The sequence below is a fragment of the Neolamprologus multifasciatus genome, chromosome 2 (genome assembly GCF_963576455.1).
Source record: "Neolamprologus multifasciatus chromosome 2, fNeoMul1.2, whole genome shotgun sequence".
In the NCBI taxonomy this organism is placed as follows: domain Eukaryota; kingdom Metazoa; phylum Chordata; class Actinopteri; order Cichliformes; family Cichlidae; genus Neolamprologus; species Neolamprologus multifasciatus.
In genome coordinates, this window is record NC_140440.1 from 28,173,531 (window position 1) to 28,198,051 (window position 24,521).

At 40.1% G+C, this 24,521-nt stretch overlaps 2 protein-coding genes across 6 annotated transcripts in view; both read left to right on the plus strand.

The window, feature by feature from the left end:
* The window catches only part of LOC146524615 (uncharacterized), a 25,665-nt gene extending 20,283 nt beyond the window's left edge, over positions 1 to 5,382 (plus strand). The window contains exon 4 of the mRNA XM_085135714.1: positions 3,646 to 5,382. Coding sequence (XP_084991840.1) covers positions 3,646 to 3,678 — 33 coding nt within the window. The 3' untranslated portion in view covers positions 3,679 to 5,382. The remainder of the gene's footprint in view (positions 1 to 3,645) is intronic.
* A 3,242-nt stretch (positions 5,383 to 8,624) lies between these two features.
* Positions 8,625 to 24,521, plus strand: part of LOC146524618 (protocadherin alpha-C2-like) — a 216,634-nt gene continuing 200,737 nt past the window's right edge. Inside the window, exon 1 of one of the 5 annotated variants that reach the window (XM_085174037.1) lies at positions 8,625 to 11,148. In XM_085174037.1, the coding sequence (XP_085030163.1) occupies positions 8,788 to 11,148 (2,361 nt within the window). In that variant the 5' untranslated portion in view covers positions 8,625 to 8,787. The other 4 variants (XM_085173997.1, XM_085174005.1, XM_085174069.1 and 1 more) reach the window with 4 other exon arrangements.

Genomic DNA, 24,521 nt, shown 5'->3' on the forward strand with positions numbered 1-24,521 from the left:
CTCCGTGGCGTGCACACGGCTCTGTGGTGGAGGAAAAGATCCCCAGATCCACTGACAAAGGTTCCCTGATTGCAAAGGTGATAGCCTTAGACACTGACTCTGTGCACAACTCTCGGATCACTTACCAGTTTCTACAGGTGACTGACGCTACCTTGTTTAGTCTGGATCAATACAATGGAGAGATCCGGACTATGAGGATGTTCAGTTACAGAGATCCACGCCACCAGAGACTGGTTGTTGTTGCCAAGGACAACGGAGAGCCTGCTCTCTCTGCTACAGTCACCATCAAGCTGACCACAATGGAGACTGCTGTTAAAGCCTACTCTGACATGACTGAGGAGCCTCTGGAATATGACATCTTCTCAGACATCAACCTGTATTTGGTCATCGGTCTGGGCTCTGTGTCGTTTCTGCTGCTCATCACCATATTGGTCACCATCGTGATCAAGTGTCAGAAACCCAAGCCCAGCAAAGCAGCTCCTCCCTCCAGGAACAGTGTGATCAGTGAGAGGAACTCCACCATCGCAGACTCCACTCTGGTCTCCAACGATGCCTACTGGTACAGTCTGTTTCTAGCAGAGACCAGGAAAGGAAAGCTGGTGGTTAGACAGCCTCTGCCTAAGGGCTCCAGGTACATTGTGTCCAGCATACCGAGAGGGACAGGGCTGACAGACACTAGTGACTCAGCAGCCTCTACTCTGCAGGTATAGGTCCTTAATGTTTTTGCATTTTCAACAAACTCTTTTTAAAAAAGGATACCTACTACTTATTACAATTTCTTGTTTAACAAACTCCAAAGTGAAAAAAAAATGTAAACCTTTAATTGCTGGTACATACTTGCAATATCTGCAATGGAAATGTTTTTCTCTTTGCATGAGAGACATTACAACCTTTAGAAAATGACTACAGATTAAAAAAATGCCAACAATAACGTTTCACATGTGTGAAACCCAAATACGTTTTTGCTCTGGTGTCAATGTGTTTCGTTTTATGTTAACTGGTCACAGGCACATGAGCAAAGGTATGCGATTCAAATAAGATTTATTTTAAAACAAACAGGAGAAATACATTTTGAGATCAGATAGGAGTGTGACTTTGTTTGCAGGTTTTGAAAGAGTTATATTGTCCTTACTATTTTGTTTTGTTTGTTTGTTTTTTGCTGTTGATGACATGACCTTTCAACATGAAGAAGATATAGAATATGAGATTGCTGGTCATCAGAACAACTTCAAACTCAAGTCTGCACTATGTTTGCAGGAAACTATGACCTTAGGGCAGGCAGTTCATCTCCAGTAGTTGAGATGAACAGGTTTTGAGAGAAGAAACAGAAATCTCTTAATTTATTGGTTAGAATAAATAACCTAAATATGATACAATTTTGCCATTATTCTATGTCATATCTGTCTGTCTGTCTGTCTTTCTTTCTTGGTAAGTATGGTACTCTAAATGTAAAACTGTGTTTTGACCTACTTCTGTAGCACACATTGTAACAGTATTTCCTTCTAAGGTTCACACTAACATGCTTATTCTGTGCTATTTATAAGTCATAACATTCAGTTTATAGTGCCAACTCTGTGATCACTGGATTCATACACACATACACAAAGAATCCTTCTGTGCTTGTACTGACCTGACCACTGAATTGCTTTTTTTTTCTCCCCACTCTAAAGTACCCTAAATGAAGGAAGTCCGCTCTGCAGTTGGAGGTATGCAGAAGTCTCACTCCCCCGCCCTGGATAACTTTTCTATTATTTATTACAGAACTATTGTTTCAATTGTTTTTGTGTTTGTTTTGTTCTCGGTGGATGTTAGTATTATGCAGTGTCTTGTATTTCATTTTCTTTGAGGAGGAGATGTTTTTTTTTTAACTGGCTAAAGATCACTTGACTTACTTAACATTACATGCATTTTGCCACTTTTGTGTCAGCTTTAATGCTTACAGTCTCATCCATTAGGCCTAATGAAAGCTTCTTATACAGTCTAACCAGCACAGTGATTAACAGCATGCTAATATATTTGAGTACTATGTTTTCTCCCTTAATACTTTTATATTATTTTGGTGCATAAAACATTACTATCATGACCTTTATTGACCTCAGACAAGAAAAAAGATTAAACAAAAATAATCGTAATGGCTTACAGTCTTGCTTACATTTCAGCAAAGACAGTCATCCAAATTAAGTAGTATTAAATTAGTATTCCTGTCATAGTCATTGCTTTTGGTGAACAAAGTGACAATCATGCTGAGAAACTAAACAAAACAAAAGAAACCGAAGCAAAACAAAACAAACAAACAAAAAAAAAAACCTTCACTTCAGTCAACACTGTTGTCATTTGCTGGCTTAGGTTCTGGCCTTTGCTGTTATAGGTTTTTCTCAGTTGCTTTGGTAGATTTCTCAAAACATTTTCAACACTCTCTGCATTGAAGATTAATTACCAAGAGCAGCACATGCATGCATCAAACAAACAAACCCTACAGTAAAGAGGCTGTAACTCACTCAAAACCTATGTGAAAATTAACTTCACGTGCTAGCAAAAATACCTCTGACATCAACATGAAAAGTGTGAACCAGGGATATTTTGACCGAAGACAGTGGGTTGTTATTTCGAATTTCCTCACTTCTAGTCTTTTCCTCCAATTCTTTTCACTTTGCATCAAAGTGAAAATTCTGTGTTTGTAATGAACCACTTACATTTCCATGTAGTGTGAGGGTAAACTATGTTTTTCCTGCAATTGTCACAATATAAACTATACTAAATGGGGGGAAAAAAACAAAAAAACTCTGGCCCCAGGTTTTCATACTTCACATATTTTTCTGACAGCTCAGCTCCATTTTTTTTAAGTTTAAGGTTTCATCCTTGTAACATACACCTATAATAGAGTTTAAGATTAAAAACTATTCCATGGAGAAAAAAGAATAATTTATATTGACGACAAAGACAAATGCAACCCATGAGCATTCAAATTGTCTAGACCTGCTGAAAGATTTACAAATTTAAAGAATAATGAAAATTTTTCCTTATGCTGTGGATGAGCAACAGTGCTGTGAATGATTCTGTGTATTGTTTTGACAGCATTAACTCTAATTCAGGAACTGAGCCCAAGCAACTGAGAAAAACTGAAATATATGCCAAGAAAAAATGCCCTTAATTGAATCACTATGTTCTCAAAAGAATGGTGTGTGTGCATGTCTGTTCATCCCCTAATAATCCATCACTTATATATTAGGACTTTTTCCTGTTTTTGAATGTTTGTAAGTGGAATTGGGCTGTGCTGTTAAACCGGTGATTCTACTAAATGTTTCTGACTTCACAGAATGACACGTTTGAATATGAATGACACAATGTCTGTTGTAGACTGAATTGTGACCTAAATCTTTGTGCAGGAGACGCGCAAAGAGAAACCGGTCACCCAGTTACCTAGCAACCACTCTCCTTCACATAATTTTGCAGCATGGTATTCATAGATCTGCCACCTCCCCACTACATGTTCAAGGATCCGCCCAATCCCTCAACCCAGTCTGTCCTCTGCTTGAAGCCCCGTATAAGCGACAGACGTCGGCTGCATGAGATGTGTCAGTTTACCCAGTCCCAAGTGCCCTTGTTCTTTTTTTGAAATTTGTCTAATTTTCATTTCGTTGGCAGGCATCCACAACCAGCAGCAGCAGTTCCACATAAGACCCCCATCCACCTGCAGCGTACAGGATTAACACTGACAAGAATGGCTTCACAGAGGAAAGAAGAAACCTCTAACCATACACCCCCCTCCAGGTCTGCCCTGCTGAGTCTGTAAAAACATGGCTCAGCGCTTTATCTTTGAACCCATGAAAAGCCAGTCAGCAATGCATCCCTGCCCATTCAGTATGCATGATAAGACAGCATGGTTTCAACCACACTTCAACTGTCATATGTTAAAAAGAAAATTTCAAGAGGAGATGCAATGGAATGGACTATCTGAAAAACTGTGCCAGTGGATATTAAAAGAAGCCGCAACAAAGAGTAAAAAAGTGGACATGGAAATGTTGAAATGCCTTGAAAATACACTCTCTCTTTCTCGCTCTCTCGCTCTCGCTCTCTTCAAAAAATGAAACACACAAGATATCATATTTTTAACTGCTCTGCTTTGTCTTGGTCTACTACAGCTTTGTTGTATGATAAATAGGGTAACTAAGGCGTGAAATAGCACAATTAACTACACATCAGAAAAGCACCAACCTACAGTTTTAATGTATGAAATAAGAGAAAATCAGTATTTTGTAAATGTGGTAACTTTGAGTACTTTTATGTTTTGTACTTGACTTTGTGCTTTATATGTGAACTAGGCCTGAAGATACTGTATGACTTAGAGTGCTGAGAGATAAGATCAATAAGTGTACAGAACAGAAAAGATCAAGGCCTTTAGCCATTATGCCTTTAAGTTGTTTTTGCATGGAAGAATTCAAGTACTTTTGACAGCTTTTGTTATTTTATTATATTAAGCAACATTTTTGCAGTTAAGTCTCACTGTTTCACTTGATTTTTCTGGACAATATGGAACAATTTTAATGGGACAATAATGGCAGTAAATCAGTATAACACCTTTTAATCATGATGTCCTAAGAGGTTTAGAAGATGTCAAACAAAATCTATAAAACAGCACAATGACATTGCTTTGGACTCAGAAAACGATTTAACCAAAGCCTAAATTAAAATGTGCAATGTCGCTTATTATTTATTTTATGTGCTCCTCTAGAATGAGGCTTGGATTTTAAATGCAACACAAGTGAATACAGTGAGCCTTTAGCACTCTGTACAGTATATGCACCACAAACATGAACATGTACAGTCACCTGTCAATGTCTAGATCCAAGTTCTGGCTGTTCCTTCATTTTGATGTCTTCTGCAGTGTTTAAAACCGAAGAACCAAACATGTTCGTTTAATCCTTACACTTCAGAAACAATGTTGTTATGGTTGATTTCACTCAATGAAAGCTGTTCTAATGTTTATCACTGACTAACTGTATGTATATGGATATGCATATGCAGCACCTAATCTAGGATACAGATATAATTCATATATACAGTATCTCATTTGTATGTATCTATGAATATGCCTTTCATTTTCAGTACCAGTGCTTTTTCAACTTTTAATGTGAAAAAAGTGGAACTCCTGTGCCATAAGATTTATGACCCCAACTAGTATGTTTAGCACAGCTCATAAAGCATTACTTTTAAGAAGCTCAAATATCTTAAAAACATATGCAGTAAGGGCCTTTGTACAGTGGTACTTTTATGGTGCAATATATGGTAATTTGTGTAATGTGAGCTAACTGTGATCTGTGGTTTGGTCTGTAAGATTCATTAAATACGAAACAGAATAAACTAAAAGGCATTTAGTACTCATTTTGGATAGCTGGATTATTTAGTAATTATTTTAAATGTAATACATTTTAAGCAATACTTGTCTAACCATCTAAATAGATAGTATCAAGAGAGAGAGACACACACACTTGTCTGTTATAATAAAAATGCATTAAAACGCCAAAGTTCAAGTTCCTGTCCCATCTTTGTAAACTTGTCAACCAACTCAGTCAAGTTTCTCTACAGTAGAACCTGCTTGTATTAATACTTATTGAATTGACTGTATTAATTTCAGATTTATTTACTTTATTAAGATATTTGCTCTTTCACATTTTATTTTACCATTCTATTAAATTAATTATATATTTGTTGCTTTTTCACTTATTTTAAAGAAAAAAAAATCAGTGGCTTATTAAGACAGGTTTAGTAACAAAACCCCATCTTTTCACAAGACAATGTGGGAGGATATTCTACAGATAAGTTTTGCAGTCATTCTTTCACTGTCTCATTTGCTTGCAGTTCAGTTTCCACAAAAACTATAAAAGCATGGTAAAGTTTGCACACAGTGCTGTTTCTGTTTCTGTAGGCTGCTAAGACTTTTTTTATTTGTTTGTTTTTCTTATCCCTAATATGGATGGTGTGAAGAAAAATATTATGAATGCGAGTAGCAACAAGACAAACAAAATCTGAAAAAAAACCTCCTAAAGTAAACCATATACATACAGTTCCACAAAAATCTCCCTTCTAGATCTGCTCTCCTTCAAGATCTGAAGTTTCCACCACTAGAATGTAAGTATGGATTAAAATTCAAATGATCAAATTATATTGTCATATATAATTAAAACATCCATCCATCCGCTTCCGCTTTTTGTTTTGCGTTTCGATTTTTGTACTAAACTAACCAACTTTTCTTGATTTAATAAAAAAACAACCAAACAAAAAAACTTTAGATATTAGAAGAATATAACATGTGAAGTGAAAGCAAGAGGGACATTTTGACAGGTAAGTATTTCAGGAAATCTATGAGGGTTCCTCTGTCATGATGGCAAAGGGAATGGCTCCAGCTATGTGTCTGTACTGTGCTGCCTTCTATGAGCCTATATATGCATGATGTGTTATTATATGGCCAAGCAAACAATCATAATAAAAGAGCAATCACATCACGAGTCTTCAGTATATGAATCTTTAAACAAAGCCTTATGAATCGTGATAAATGCCACGAGCTGTGTAATAAATTAAGGGCATATAAAACATTTTGTTACGATGCAAAATGTTTTGTTTATCATAAACACTGCTTTAAAGATAATGAGTGTATTTGTATTTTATTCAGTGGCTGGCTGAAAGAATAAGGCTGTCTCTCTTTGAGACTCTTTGTGTGCAGACATGACCTCATCTCCCCTGAGAGATGAGGTCACGAGGAGGTAATAATAGTATTCAGGCCAACAGCACTAGTTATTTTAGCATCTTCTATTCACACTTTAATTTCAGAATCACATTCTAGCATAACCAAGCAAAACCTCCATATATGCCTGCGTCTATATATGCAAAACAAGAACAAAGGCTTCTAAATTGACTCTAGTTATGATTAAACTGTGTTGGAGCAAATTGAAGTAGGAAACAGGATGAGAAAAGAAACATTTCTGTGCCTCTTTCTTCATTCATATGGTTTCTGTTGTCCGCTGCTCTGCTCTACTGACAGACTAGCACAGTGATGCATGACACAGCAATGCACCAGTGTGTAACAAAAGCACTGGAACAACAACCAGCTGGCACTAGTAGGTTAACACATGCACACCACACATCAGTGTTTTTTTAATTTATGTCTGGTGTCTCAGTTGCTCTCTCTCTCTCTCTTCATTCATACACACACACACACACACACACACACACACACACACACGAATTAAGACTATTTAAGTACATGGATGCAGTGTATATTGTCCGCAGAATTCACGGCTTCCGCACCCCTCCCCCTCTCCTTCTCGCGAGGGCGCCTGCTTGCTGTCAGCACCACGGACAGAGACCCACCTAAAAGAGCTGCGTTGCCATGGCGACCTGCTCTGCTCACTGGAGTTGTGAAGGTGCCTGTAATGTAATATCCGCACGACTGCACCACTCCCTCAACTTAAGCAGGCACAGCTTCCAGGCTTGGCTGTGAAAATATAACTGCAACATTCGTTTAGCAGGGGTTTATAATAAAACAGAGAAAATATGTGCTTTGTAACACTCTGCATCACTGCTGCAGCAAGGAGGGGGTGATCGAGGTTGAAAAGGGAGGAAGTGATGCAGAATGCTGCAACACTCGTGCACGCGCACGTATATATTTAGCGTAAATCCAAAACCAATACGTGGGTAGCAAGTGGGAGGGGTGCGAGTATCTGAGGCTATATGTAGGTTACTTGCTTTTCTAATTGTTGCAAGGAGGATTGTTCTGTTCTTCTTTCTCTTACAATTCCCCACGCATTTCTATTTGCACTGCGGTAGAGAGGCAAGCCTGCTGTTATTTTCAGATAAGAACAATGTGTTCCACGTGAATGGACTCCTAGCTGTACTTGCAGGTTGATTCCATACGATGTCACTGCTCACATCTGAAATAGGCTAAAGACTGTGGGTGTGTGCTGGAAGGTCGCATGCAGTGTAAGCAGAGAGAATGTGTTCAGGTTTAACAATAACATACTAAAGTAGTTAAAACTTTGTATTACATATCAGTCCTTGTAGAATGTTTTCCTATTGTTTGCATGGAGATTTCCTCCCAAAAAGATGTAGTTTGCCAGAAATCTAGAAGGGAAGAAGAATCTAAAATGAGAAGAAAAGCTCAGATTAAATAGTTCAACTTACTATTTATTGAGAGCAGTTAAATGTAGGGATAACAAGAAAATCTATTGGTTATTCCATGATGGTCAGCTGAAACGCAAGAGGGTGAAATCTGTCAAAGTTATATTCAGGACTTACTGGGAGTAAAACTTTCAACTCTTAAGAACTGGGGCGGGGAGACTTCCTCTCTCGACTCTCTCGAGTTTGTACTTCAGAATGTGCTTGTACACTTTAAAAATAAAAAGGAAATATTCAAAGTGTCGGCTCATAATTTCTATTTAGTATTGTGTAAAATGCTGATGTGGGCTAATGTTTAAGCAACAATATTCGGGCTAAACTGAAAGGGATAGGTTATATAGTCAGTGCAGCATCGTTACAGTGACAGCGGGTGGTGCTATCACACTACATATCACCACACTGACGGCGTATGAATGGCCATCTTTTCTTCTATATGTATACTCAGTAACAACCAAAGAGACGGTTTGACAGAACGACCTAGCAGACGCCCTGCTGCTAAAATTATGGCTTTCGCAGACATTTATACTTTATTTTTCATTCGAGGGAATTAAAAATTCCTAAATAGGCTAGTTTAAGGATTTTTTCCACCGCCAACTAAAAAGCTTTTGTCAAACAATGGAGATCACGGACGTGAAAGCACGATGGAAGGATGTGTGGTTTTCCTTTTGTCTGGCGCTGCTGATTCTGACCAAATTAGAAGGAATCTCTGCTCAAATAAGGTACTCCATTCAGGAAGAATTAAAACCCGGAACAGCGGTTGGAAATGTAGCCAAAGACCTCGGACTGGATCTTGGGAGACTGGCTGATAGGAATCTTCGTGTTGTGCAAGGAACAAAGCGAGATCTGTTCGAGGTAAATCCAAGGGATGGAGTTTTGTTAGTGAACCAGAGATTAGACAGAGAGGAGCTGTGTGCAAAAACTGCCCCATGTGTCACGAATTTAAAAGCAGTTGTAGAAAATCCACTCGAAATGCACCAGGTCGTAGTTGAAATCCTCGATGTAAATGACAATTCGCCGAAATTTCCTGAAGAAAATTACACACTGGAGGTGCTGGAGTCTGCCTTAGTGGGGTCTCGATTTCAGCTGGAAGGAGCACACGATTTAGACGTGGGTTTGAATTCATTACATTCATATAAGCTAAATCCGTACCAGTATTTTCGTTTGGAAACAGAGGAATTTGGGGATGACGGGAAAGTTCCTTTCCTAGTATTACAAAGACCTTTGGATAGAGAACATACAGCTCAGCATTGGTTACTATTAACAGCTACAGATGGAGGAAAACCATCAAAATCTGGAAATATGAATGTTACTGTTATTGTATCTGACATTAATGACAACCCACCAGTGTGTGAAAAACAAAAGTACACAGTAACAATAAAGGAAAACGCACCCGCTGGAACATTTCTGCTGACGGTAAATGCATCTGACTCAGACGAAGGGCTGAACGGTGAGATTGAATATTCTTTAAAGAGTAAACTTAGAGGACTCTCGTCCGATACGTTTGATTTGGATAGTAAAACTGGAAAACTAGCTGTGAAAGGACGCCTGGACTACGAGGAAACCCAAGTTTACGAGATTAAAGTACTGGCTACAGACAAAGGTGCTGTGGCTCTGTCCACACTCTGCAGCGTAATTATTAGAGTGGAAGATGTGAATGATAACCCACCAGAAATAGAAATCACATCTTTTTCGAGTCGCATTCCAGAAGATGCGCCCCCTGGAACCGTGGTGGCATTGATGGGTGTGACGGATCTTGACTCAGGTGTGAACGGACAGGTGGTTTGCAGCGTGCCCCTTCATTTACCTTTTGATTTGAAGCCCTCCCCTGACGGTCAGTCATACTCTTTGGTTACCAAAGATTACCTGGATAAGGAAACAACGCATATGTATACCATTACAGTAACAGCTAAGGATTTAGGAATTCCAACTATGTCATCAACAAAGGTAATACAGGTAGAGGTGCAAGATGTTAACGATAACAGGCCTCTTTTCACTGAAAGCCCGTATACCTTTTATGTACTTGAAAATAACAAGGCAGGAATGTCCATTTTCTCAGTCAGTGCTACTGACGCGGATGGAGGTGAAAACGCGGCAGTGACATATTCACTTGTCCGTATGAGACCGGGGCTCACTATAACCACGTTTTTAAATATAAACGAAGCAAACGGAACGATTTCAGCACTAAAAAGTTTTGACTTTGAAACGCTGAAAACTTTCCAGTTCCAAGTTGTTGCCTCAGATTCTGGAACTCCGTCACTAAGCAACAATGTCACAGTCAACGTCTTCATCCTGGATCAGAACGACAACGCTCCAGTCATCCTGTATCCACTCAGCTCCAACGGTTCTGCTCAAGGTGTGGAGGAGATTCCCCGAAACGTCAACGCAGGACACTTGGTGACTAAAGTCAGAGCCTATGACGCTGATATAGGATATAACGGCTGGTTGCTCTTTTCCCTCCAGGAAGTTACTGACCACAGTCTCTTTGCTTTGGACCGCTACACAGGACAGATCAGAACACTTCGCTCATTCACAGAGACAGACGAGGCTGAGCATAAACTGCTCATACTGGTCAAAGACAACGGCAACGTTTCTCTCTCAGCAACAGCTACTGTGATTGTCAAACTTGTGGAGCCCAAAGAGGCTTTTGCAGCTTCTGATGTTAAAAGTGCAGCAAAAGATGACGAGGACAGTAATGTGATCTTTTACCTCATGATAACTTTGGGCGCAGTTTCTGTACTTTTTCTCGTCAGCATTATTGTGTTGATTGCAATGCAGTGCTCCAAATCCACAGACTATACATCTAAATATCTTCCAGAGACTAATTATGATGGGACACTGTGTCACAGCATCCAGTACAGATCAGGAGAGAAGCGGTACATGCTAGTTGGACCCAGAATGAGTATAGGATCTACTATAGTACCAGGAAGCCATGCAAATACACTTGTGCTTCCCGACAGAAGAGGTGCTACTGAAGAGGTAAGACCTTAATACCAATCTTATGCACAACCACGTTTATCCTTGTGTTCCTCTAAATTTTTTGCTGTAATGCTGTCTCTGAAACTCTTGTCACAATGTGGTCTTTTAAAGCATGCGTTTCACTTTTGTTCAAATGTTCCAATTATGTAACTGACATATATGTATTATGGAACATCGGTTAAAGTTAGCTGTAAAAAAACTATATGCTTCCGAAGCCAATCTGTTCTCTTCAAGAAAGTCCCCAGGCTTGTCTTGCTTGCTGCTGACAAACATTAATCAGTTTAAGTAAGTGAAGACAGTGTTATTAAAAATAGAAAAATAAAAACGATAAATGCAGTTATCGTAGATATTTCCTCTTTTGACTGTGTCAGCGTAACTGCGCTGTCCAATGTGCTGAAATTGTTTAATTCTGGGGAATTAACCATTTAAGACAACAATCACTTCACCGGTCTTTCAAATAACGTTTAGATGTCCATTTCTCTCAGCATTCTTACGCTCGGCTTCTGTGGAACATACAGTATATCTTTCCTGTCTGCCCTGACTTAATTATACACCATCAGAAAGTCTGTAGTAGGCGGGATTGCGTGCCCTTTAAGTATTTTCCACTGAAGGCATTATTATTGATCCTATTTACTTTCTAATAAAAGACATTTGACTCACAGTTTTGAGTTTGTGACAGAATACCAGATATGACGGCGACCAGCTGTAGCAGGCAGGCTTCAGTTTCCATCAAAGCGTTAGACTTCGAAAAGTCAAAAGTAAAGTGGCGGGAAAAGGGAACAGGTGAACTGTTTTGGTTTCGTATCATACTGTAGTGACCACTTGGTGTCAGTATGGCATAGGGAATGGTTGCGCGCTTTATTCTACACAGGCCCTGCCCATCTGTGGTTCCTATCTGGTGGAGGTGTACACAGGGAGTGTGCAAAGGAGGCTAGATATCAAATAAAACGAACAGCGGTTAATTTTCGTCAATGGGATTTCACCTTTTAGAGATTCGTGAACATATTCTAATAAGACTGACTCCATAAGCGATGGGATCACTGAGTTTGCATCCGAGTAAGCCCTTATATATTTACCTCGGGATGAAGGAAGGAGGACAAAGACACCGTGCGAATTGCTGGTGGGTCGCCGGCATTGTGTTGCTGTGCTTTGCGGAGAGGATTTTGGCCCAGTTAAGATACTCTGTTCCAGAAGAAGTTCAGGTGGGATACCCTGTTGGAAATGTTGCAAAGGATTTAGGACTAGAGATCAGCAGTTTATCTGGCAGGAAATTCCGTATTGTTTCGGGTCCAAATCACGATCTGTTTCAGTTAAATCAGAACAATGGAGTGTTGTATGTTGGGAAAAAGATGGATCGTGAAGAGCTCTGTGATGGAAGCAAGGTTTGTTTGATAAACCTGAAAATTGTTGTTGAAAGCCCACTGGAAATACATTATGTTGGAGTTGAAATAACCGATATTAATGATAATTCACCGACCTTTCCAGAAAGCGAACAGCGACTGAAAATCGCGGAGAATACACCTCCAGGTACTCGTTTCCAAATTCATGCTGCCCGAGACCCCGATTTTGGTGCACATTCAGTTCGAAAATACACACTGAATCCCACGGATTTATTCGATATTGAAGTCAGAGACAGTGAAGAGGACAAGATGCCGTTTTTAGTGCTAAAAAGGCCTTTGGATAGAGAGCAAAAGGCTGAGCATCGTTTACTGTTAACAGCCGTTGATGGGGGGAGTCCAGTGAAATCAGGAAGCCTTAATTTAACCATCACCGTGCTAGACGCGAATGATAACCGACCTGTGTTCAGCAAAGATGTATATACTGTGTCACTGGATGAAAATGCACCAAAAGGGACTCTAGTTATAAAATTAAACGCTACTGATAAGGATGAAGGTTTGAATAGTGAAATTGAATACAACTTTGGAAAAACACAAAAGAAAAAGGTGCATGACACCTTTGAATTGGACAGCATAACCGGTGAGATTCGTGTAAAGGGAAACGTAGACTTTGAGGAAACGGAGCTGTACAGGCTAGATTTGCAGGCTTCAGATAAAGGTCAGCCACCCTGGACAGCCGAAAGTAGAGTTGTGATTAAAATAAAGGACGTGAACGACAATAAACCAGACATTGAAGTAACGTCACTGTCCAGCTTAATACCAGAGGATTCAAAACCCGGCACTGTCATCGCTCTCATCAGCGTTGTGGACAAAGATTCAGGCGTTAATGGGAAGGTTATTTGTAAAGTATCGCAGGATGTTCCATTTGATCTGACGCCATCACTTGAGGAAAACATGTACTCGCTCGTTACAAAGGGCCGTTTAGACAGAGAAACTGTTTCCCGCTATGATATCACAATAACAGCTACTGATTGCGGTGAACCTCAGCTTTCAACAGTAAAAACACTGAGTGTTCAGGTGTCAGATATAAATGACAACATACCAGTGTTTAGTCAGAATCCATTTGAGTTGTATTTGATAGAAAACAACACCCCGGGCGCACCAATATTTTCTGTGAGCGCAGTTGATGATGATTTGAATGAAAATGCAGCGATTACATATCACATCGTGAGAGGTGATGGTCTAAAGGATGCTATTACATCTTTCCTGAATGTACATTCGGATAATGGACAAATCACTGCGCTGAAAAGTTTTGACTTTGAAACAATGAAAACTTTCCAGTTCCAAGTTGTTGCCTCAGATTCTGGAACTCCGTCACTAAGCAGCAACGTCACAGTCAGCGTCTTCATCCTGGATCAGAACGACAACGCTCCAGTCATCCTGTATCCACTCAGCTCCAACGGTTCTGCTCAAGGTGTGGAGGAGATTCCCCGAAACGTCAACGCAGGACACTTGGTGACTAAAGTCAGAGCCTATGACGCTGATATAGGATATAACGGCTGGTTGCTCTTTTCCCTCCAGGAAGTGACTGACCACAGTCTCTTTGCTTTGGACCGCTACACAGGACAGATCAGAACACTTCGCTCATTCACAGAGACAGACGAGGCTGAGCATAAACTGCTCATACTGGTCAAAGACAATGGCAACGTTTCTCTCTCAGCAACAGCTACTGTGATTGTCAAACTTGTGGAGCCCAAAGAGGCTTTTGCAGCTTCTGATGTTAAAAGTGCAGCAAAAGATGATGAGGACAGTAATGTGATCTTTTACCTCATGATAACTTTGGGCGCAGTTTCTGTGCTTTTTCTCGTCACCATCATAGTGCTGATTACAATGCAGTGCTCCAAATCCACAGACTATACTCCTAAATATTTGCAAGAGCCTAATTATGATGGGACACTGTGTCACAGCATCCAGTACAGATCAGGAGAGAAGCGGTACATGCTAGTTGGACCCAGAATGAGTATAGGATCTACTATAGTACCTGGCAGCCATGCAAATACTCTCGCACTTCCCGACAGAAGAGGTGCTACTGAAGAGGTAAGACCATGTTTTCAATAAAGCTGTTTCGGGAATGAAAACAAAATTTCTTCCTGGCAACCACGACTCTCTATGGAGGTAAAACATGCGACCCATTTTTACTATGCAAAGTAATAGAAGTTGTGTAGTTCAGAAAAGTAACATGATATATATATATATATATATATATATATATATATATATATATATATATATATATATATATATATATATATATATATATATATATATATATATATATATATTGTAGATTTTGTAATGGCATGTTTTTAAAAACGATACACGGGCCTGTGTTGTCAATGATGTCAATAGTTTTGCTTGCTGGGTTAAGTAGATGACTCAGGTGCAGTAAGCCCATTGCAGAGGGCCGCATACGAAGCCCAACTATCTTATCGTACAAAAAACCCCAAAACAACAAACAACAACAACGATAACAACACAAATCAAACAAAAACCTTCAAATAATGAGAAAAGTCATACCTTAAACAAATTGAGTCCACGTGGTGTCAGTGTCATATCAGCATCCAGTTTTTGTGTTATAGCACTGGCCCTGCCCCTTCCACAGAGGTTTTGTTCTGGTGGACAGAGAGACGGGATCTTAAACAGACACAAATGTAATAAATTTTTACGTGGGAATCTTCGGAATATGGGGTATATTTCTGACTGGATGTTTTGATAATTTAATGTTAGACCATTATCTTGGATGTAAAGACCTGTGAGTGGATGCGCTGTTTGTTGTCTAATCGAAAGATGGAGGCAGTAGGACAAAGACGAGGAACGCAGTGCTGGTGGGTTGCTATCAGCTTTTCTCTGATGCTCAGCTGTGCGGAGCGGGTTTCAGCTCAGATAAAATATTCAATTCCAGAGGAAGTAAAGGTAGGAAGTGTTGTTGGGAATGTGGCAAAGGATCTGGGACTGGACATCAGTTCACTGGAGGAACGACGGTTTCGTATTGTCTCCGGAGCTGAAGATGCTCAGTTTGAAGTAAATCCGAACAATGGTCTCTTGCAGGTTCATGGAAAAATCGACCGAGAGGAGCTCTGTGAAAACATTTCCCCGTGTTTGATAAACCTAAAAATGGTAGCTGATAACCCCATGGAAATACATCATGTGGGCGTGGAAATCATAGATATAAATGATAATTCGCCCACCTTTCCTGATGATGAAAAAGTATTAGAAATTTACGAGTCGACTCTCTCAGGTAAACGATTCCAGTTGCCAGCTGCACACGATGCAGATGTTGTTAGTAATACTGTACGCATGTACAAATTAAACAATAATGATCACTTTAGTTTGCAAATTCGAGACAGGGGAGAGGACAAGATACCATTCTTAGTTTTACAGAAGCCTCTGGATCGGGAAAAGGAGAATGAGCATAAATTGATACTGACAGCAATTGATGGCGGAAATCCACCGAGATCAGGGACTCTTAATGTCACAGTCATAGTCCTCGATTCAAATGATAACCACCCTTTTTTTAGCGAAGAGGTTTATTCAGTAAAGATACCAGAAAATGTAGAAAGGCACAGAAGTGTAATTGTGATAAAGGCAAATGATCTGGATGAGGGTGTAAACGGAGAAATTGAGTATTTTTTTGGAAGCGAACTTGACCCTAAAGTATATGATACATTTAGCCTAGACAAGGACACTGGTGAAATTCGAGTCAAAGGAGAAATTGACTTTGAGAATATTGAGGTATACAAGTTGGACGTTCACGCCACAGACAAAGGACAACCTCCGATGAGTACCGACTGCAGGGTGATTATCAAGGTGCTGGACGTAAATGATAATAAACCTGAGATAGAGGTGACATCTTTGTCAAAAATTGTATCAGAAGATTCCAAACCTGGGACTGTGGTGGCTTTGATCAGTATTACAGACCAAGACGCGGGTTTAAACGGTAAAGTAATATGTAGTCTTTCAGACAATATCCCATTTGATTTAAAACCGTCATTTCAAGATAACATGTACTCCTTGGTTATTAAACATAAATTAGACCGAGAATCAGTTTCCCATTACGACGTCACAATAACAGCTACAGACTGTGGCGTGCCACCTCTGTCCACATCCAGAACTTTAAGTATTGATGTGTCAGACGTGAATGATAATGCGCCACAATATGCACAGAATCCAGTTGAACTTTACCTGGTAGAGAATAACGAGCCTGGAAAGCCGATATTTTCAGTTTCTGCCTCAGATAAAGATTTGAATGAAAACGCGGCTTTAACTTATCGTATAATCAGAGAGCAAAGCAGTCAACAGAAAAACGCAGTATTTTTAAATATTAATGCGGATAATGGACAAATCACTGCCCTTAAAAGTTTTGACTTTGAAACACTGAAAACTTTTCAGTTCCAAGTTGTTGCCTCAGATTCTGGAACTCCGTCACTAAACAACAACGTCACAGTCAACGTCTTCATCCTGGATCAGAACGACAACGCTCCAGTCATCCTGTATCCACTCAGCTCCAACGGTTCTGCTCAAGGTGTGGAGGAGATTCCCCGAAACGTCAACGCAGGACACTTGGTGACTAAAGTCAGAGCCTATGACGCTGATATAGGATATAACGGCTGGTTGCTCTTTTCACTGCAGGAAGTGACTGACCACAGTCTCTTTGCTTTGGACCGCTATACAGGACAGATCAGAACACTTCGCTCATTCACAGAGACAGACGAGGCTGAGCATAAACTGCTCATACTGGTCAAAGACAACGGCAACGTTTCTCTCTCAGCAACAGCTACTGTGATTGTCAAACTTGTGGAGCCCAAAGAGGCTTTTGCAGCTTCTGATGTTAAAAGTGCAGCAAAAGATGACGAGGACAGTAATGTCATATTTTACCTCATGATAACTTTGGGCGCAGTTTCTGTACTTTTTCTCGTCAGCATCATCGTGCTGATTGCAATGCAGTGCTCCAAATCCACAGACTATACTTCTAAATATCTGCCAGAGACTAATTATGATGGGACACTGTGTCACAGCATCCAGTACAGATCAGGAGAGAAGCGGTACATGCTCGTTGGACCCAGAATGAGTATAGGATCTACTATAGTACCGGGCAGCCATGCAAATACACTTGTGCTTCCCGATAGAAGAGGTGCTACTGAAGAGGTAAGGCCTTAATACCAAACTTTTGCACAACCATGTTTAACCTGGCGTTCCTATAAATGTTTTGCTGCAATGTTGTCCCTGAAACTCTTGTCACAATGTATTTTTTAAAGCATGTCTTGTTCAAATTTTCCTATCTGCAATATGTAACTGAGATATAAATATTAAGAAACATCGCTTTGGTTAACTGGATGAAGTTTTCATGCTTCCGAAGTCACTCTGTTCTCCTTGATAAAGTCCAACTGCTTGTCTTTTTTGCTACCGACAAACATTAATAATTTTAAGTAAGTGAAGAGGTTTTGTTTTTAAATTAATTACACGAAGAAAGCTTTCTAATAGCGTTATTAACCTTCCTGTCGTGTTCGGGTCAAATCTGACCGATTTACAAATAAAAAAAACTCACAAATATTTTTTTTTTTACATCCGATTGCCTCGAGTCCTGATGACATCCTCCACACTATGCACTTGAACATATAAAAGTGATGAGCACCTCTTTCGTTGAATTTTTAGTTTTTAATAACTTTGTTACATCTGTGGTGTTCCCGGTCAAAACTGACCGCCATAGCAAATGAATGTCTTCCCTGACTTAATTACATCCCTTTCAGAAAGTCTTTAGTAGGCGGGACTGAGTGCTCTATAAGTGTTCTCGACTGAAGGGATTATTATTGATCCTATTTGCTTTTTAATAAAAACTATTTGAATCACATTTTTGAGTTACTTACAGAATACCAGATATGAAGGTGACCAGCTGTAACAGGCAGGCTTCAGCTTCATCCAAAGCGTTTCGTATCATACTATTGTGACCACTTGGTGTCGGTATGGCATAGGGAATGGTTGTGCGCTTCATTCTGCACAGGCCCTGCCCATCTGTGGTTCCTATCTGGTGGAGGTGTACACAGGGAGTGTGCCGATGAGGCTAGATATCAAATAAAACGAACAGCGATAAATCTTCGTTAATAGAATTTCATCTTCTGGAGAATCATGAAAATGTTCTAATGAGACTGACTCCATAAGCGAAGGGATCACTGAGTTTGCATCCGAGTAAGCCCTTATATATTTACCTCGGGATGGGGGAAGGAGGACAAAGACACCGCGTGAACTGCTGGTGGGTCGCCGGGATTGTGTTGCTGTGCTTTGCGGAGAGGATTTTGGCCCAGCTAAGATACTCTATTCCAGAAGAAGTTCAGGTGGGATACCCTGTTGGAAATGTTGCAAAGGATTTAGGACTAGAGATCAGCAGTTTAACTGGCAGGAAATTCCGTATTGTTTCGGGTCCAAATCACGATCTGTTTCAGTTAAATCAGAACAATGGAGTGTTGTATGTTGGCAAAAAAATGGATCGTGAAGAGCTCTGTGATGGAAGCAAGGTTTGTTTGATAAACCTGAAAATTGTTGTTGAAAGCCCACTGGAAATACATTATGTTGGAGTTGAAATAACCGATATTAATGATCATTCGCCGACTTTTCCAGAAAGCGAACAACGACTGGAAATAGCAGAGAATACGCCTCCAGGTACTCGTTTCCAAATTCATGCTGCCCGAGACCCTGATTTTGGTGCACAATCACTTCGAAAATACACACTGAATCCCACGGATTTATTTGATATTGAAGTCAGAGACAGTGAAGAGGACAAGATGCCCTTTTTAGTACTAAAAAAGCCTTTGGATAGAGAGCAAAAGGCTGAGCATCGTTTACTGTTAACAGCCGTTGATGGGGGGAGTCCAGCGAAATCAGGAAGCCTTAATTTAACCATCACCGTGCTAGACGCGAATGATAACCGACCTGTGTTCAGCAAAGATGTATATACTGTGTCACTGGATGAAAATGCACCAAAGGGGACCCTAGTTATAAAATTAAACGCTACAGATAAGGATGAAGGTTTGAATAGTGAAATTGAATACAACTTTGGAAAAACACAAAAGAAAAAAGTGCACGACACCTTTGAATTGGACAGCATAACCGGAGAGATTCGTGTAAAGGGAAAAGTAGACTTTGAGGAAATTGAGCTGTACAGGCTAGATTTGCAGGCTTCAGATAAAGGTCAGCCACCCTGGAAGGCCGAAAGTAGAGTAATGATTAAGCTAAAGGACGTGAATGACAATAAACCAGACATTGAAGTAACGTCACTGTCCAGCTTAATCCCAGAGGATTCAAAGCCCGGCACTGTCATCGCCCTCATCAGCGTTGTGGACAAAGATTCAGGCGTTAATGGGAAGGTTATTTGTAAAGTATCGCAGGATGTTCCATTTGATCTGAGGCCATCACTTGAGGAAAACATGTACTCGCTCGTTACAAAGGGCCGTTTAGACAGAGAAACTGTTTCCCGCTATGATATCACAATAACAGCTACTGATTGCGGTGAACCTCAGCTTTCAACAGTAAAAACACTGAGTGTTCAGGTGTCAGATATAAATGACAACATACCAGTGTTTAGTAAGAATCCATTTGAGTTGTATTTGATAGAAAACAACACCCCGGGCGCAGAAATATTTTCTGTGAGCGCAGTTGATGATGATTTGAATGAAAATGCAGCGATTACATATCACATCGTGAGAGGTGATGGTCTACAGGATGCTATTACATCTTTCCTGAATGTAAATTCGGATAATGGACAAATCACTGCGCTGAAAAGTTTTGACTTTGAAACGCTGAAAACTTTCCAGTTCCAAGTTGTTGCCTCAGATTCTGGAACTCCGTCACTAAGCAGCAACGTCACAGTCAGCGTCTTCATCCTAGATCAGAACGACAACGCTCCAGTCATCCTGTATCCACTCAGCTCCAACGGTTCTGCTCAAGGTGTGGAGGAGATTCCCCGAAACGTCAACGCAGGACACTTGGTGACTAAAGTCAGAGCCTATGACGCTGATATAGGATATAACGGCTGGTTGCTCTTTTCACTGCAAGAAGTGACTGACCACAGTCTCTTTGCTTTGGACCGCTATACAGGACAGATCAGAACACTTCGCTCATTCACAGAGACAGACGAGGCTGAGCATAAACTGCTCATACTGGTCAAAGACAATGGCAACGTTTCTCTCTCAGCAACAGCTACTGTGATTGTCAAACTTGTGGAGCCCAAAGAGGCTTTTGCAGCTTCTGATGTCAAAAGCGCAGCAAAAGATGATGAGGACAGTAATGTCATATTTTACCTCATGATAACTTTGGGCGCAGTTTCTGTACTTTTTCTTGTCAGCATCGTAGTGCTGATTGCAATGCAGTGCTCCAAATCCACAGACTATACTTCTAAATATCTGCCAGAGACTAATTATGATGGGACACTGTGTCACAGCATCCAGTACAGATCAGGAGAGAAGCGGTACATGCTAGTTGGACCCAGAATGAGTATAGGATCTACTATAGTACCGGGCAGTCATGCAAATACTCTCGTGCTTCCTGATAGGAGACGTCCTTCTGAAGAGGTAAGACCATGTTTAAGTTTTAACTGTCTTACCAGACGTGATTCTCTTTAGAAGTAAAACATATAATGCTCCTGATTTAAAGATAATATTACACCTGAATTGCAGCAGATTTGTTAGCACTGTCCATGGTCTTGGCAAGTGGTTAAACTGCTGGAATTTAAGTTAGTTTGTTTTCTTCATAATATGAGAATTCGATTTTCTGTGGTTTTTTTTTTTTTTTTACTAAAAATGTCGCGTGTTTATTTGTGGATTAAATTACACGATTCAGTAGCTATATTAATTTAGGCGTCTATGAGTTTGTTTGTTTGTTTGTTTTTATTAGAAATCCATAGGTCCCTTGTAGTTGATTCTTATTTGTTTTCCTTAGAAAAATTTTGTTAATTGCCTTCAAACCCCTATCATCGTTTCACTCAATCATCATTCAATTTCGTCAAAGTCACACTTTTTTCTTTTAGGGAAATAATCGCACACGAAGCTAAATTGCTTTGACCTAAAGAAAAATACAACACTTGCATATACTAATACAAATATGATGTTGACTAGTACGATTAGGGACGATGATATGAAAGCCTTGAACTGGGTTAACTGATCAACATACTCTTTTTAAAAAAACAGAAAATTTGCTGCCTTTAATTCGGAGTAAATGGTTATTCGGATGTATTACTTTGAAACACATACGTTACTAGCAAAAATTAGAACAATTTTCTAGACACGAAGCGACAACTTGCAGACGGGCTGATGTTGCAGTTTATGTGGTAGTTTTGTTTATGAACATATACTCATGTGTTCAGTCCACAAGGTGTCAGTGTCATATCAGCATCACACTGGTATATTTTAGTGCTGGCCCTGCCCCTTCTATACAGTTTTTGTTCTGGTCGACAGAGAGGAGACGGTACCTTCCACAGAAACAAGTGTAGCCGTGATTAATACATCGGTTGGTTTGGAATATGCAACATATTTCGCACTGGATATTTTGTTATTTAAACTACTTCCTTTGCTCAAAGGACTTTTAAGTGGGTATATAATTGGAAACATAAAGCGAAACGATGGAGCCAGGAGGACAAAGACGAGGAACGCAGTGCTGGTGGCTTGCTCTCAGCTTTTCTCTGATGCTCAGCTGTGTGGAGCGGGTTACAGCTCAGATAAAATATTCAGTTCCAGAGGAAGTAACGGTAGGAAGTGTTGTTGGGAATGTGGCAAAGGATCTGGGACTGGACATCAGTTCGCTAGAGGAAAGACAGTTTCGTATTGTCTCTGGAGCTGAAAATAATCAATTTCTAGTAAATCCGAGAAATGGCGTCCTCTCTGTGCAAGAGAACATTGACAGAGAAGAGCTATGCAAAAGCATTTCTCCTTGTCTGATAAACCTAAAAATGGTAGCTGAGAATCCCATGGAAGTACATTATGTAGGAGTGGAAATCATAGACGTAAATGATAATTCACCCAGCTTTCAAGAGGAAGAAAGCATACTGGAGATTTCAGAGTCTACTTTCCCAGGTAAACGATTTCAGTTGCCAGCTGCACATGATCCAGATGTTGTTACTAATACAGTACGGATGTACAAATTGATCAATAACGATCATTTTAGTTTACAAATTCGAGAGAGGGGAGAGGACAAGATACCATTCTTAGTTTTACAGAAGGCTTTGGATCGAGAAAAGGAAAATAAACACAAACTGATCCTGACAGCAATTGACGGAGGAAATCCACCGAGATCAGGGACTCTTAATGTCACAGTCATAGTCCTCGATTCAAATGACAATAACCCTACATTTAGTCAAGAAGTGTATTCAGTAACAATACACGAAAATGTAGAGGTGAATACATGCGTAATTACCGTAAATGCAACTGATTTGGACGACAGTTCAAACGGAGAAATAGAGTACGTTTTCGGTGGTCAACTTGACCGAAAAATTTATGAAATGTTTAGCTTAGATAAAAACACTGGTGAAATTCGAGTAAAAGGAAACATTGACTTTGAGACGGTGGATGTTTATAAACTAGATGTACACGCCACAGACAAAGGACAACCTCCGATGAGTACCGACTGCAGGGTGATTATCAAGGTGCTGGACGTAAATGATAATAAACCTGAGATAGAGGTAACATCTTTGTCAAAGATTGTATCAGAAGATTCCAAACCTGGGACTGTGGTGGCTTTGATCAGTATTACAGACCAAGACGCGGGTTTAAACGGTAAAGTAATATGTAGTCTTTCAGACAATGTGCCATTTGATTTAAAACCGTCATTTCAAGATAACATGTACTCCTTAGTTATTAAATATAAATTAGACCGTGAATCAGTTTCCCATTACGACGTCACGATAACAGCTACAGACTGTGGCGTGCCTCCCCTTTCTACATTCAGAACTTTGAGTATTGATGTGTCAGACGTGAATGACAATGCGCCACAATTTGCACAGAATCCAGTTGAACTTTACCTGATAGAAAATAACGAGCCTGGGAAGCCGATATTTTCAGTTTCTGCCTCAGATAAAGATTTGAATGAAAACGCGGCTTTAACTTATCGTATAATCAGAGAGGAAAGCAGTCAACAGAAAAACTCAGCATTTTTAAACATTAATTCGGATAATGGACAAGTCACTGCCCTTAAAAGTTTCGACTTTGAAACACTGAAAAAGTTTCAGTTCCAAGTTGTTGCCTCAGATTCTGGAACTCCGTCACTAAGCAACAATGTCACAGTCAACGTCTTCATCCTGGATCAGAACGACAACGCTCCAGTCATCCTGTATCCACTCAGCTCCAACGGTTCTGCTCAAGGTGTGGAGGAGATTCCCCGAAACGTCAACGCAGGACACTTGGTGACTAAAGTCAGAGCCTATGACGCTGATATAGGATATAACGGCTGGTTGCTTTTTTCACTGCAGGAAGTGACTGACCACAGTCTCTTTGCTTTGGACCGCTATACAGGACAGATCAGAACACTTCGCTCATTCACAGAGACTGACGAGGCTGAGCATAAACTGCTCATACTGGTCAAAGACAACGGCAACGTTTCTCTCTCAGCAACAGCTACTGTGATTGTCAAACTTGTGGAGCCCAAAGAGGCTTTTGCAGCTTCTGATGTTAAAAGTGCAGCAAAAGATGACGAGGACAGTAATGTCATATTTTACCTCATGATAACTTTGGGCGCAGTTTCTGTACTTTTTCTCGTCAGCATCATCGTGCTGATTGCAATGCAGTGCTCCAAATCCACAGACTATACTTCTAAATATCTGCCAGAGACTAATTATGATGGGACACTGTGTCACAGCATCCAGTACAGATCAGGAGAGAAGCGGTACATGCTAGTTGGACCCAGAATGAGTATAGGATCTCCTATAGTACCTGGAAGTCACGCAAATACTCTCGTACTCCCTGACAGGAGACGTCCTTCTGAGGAGGTAGGTCCATT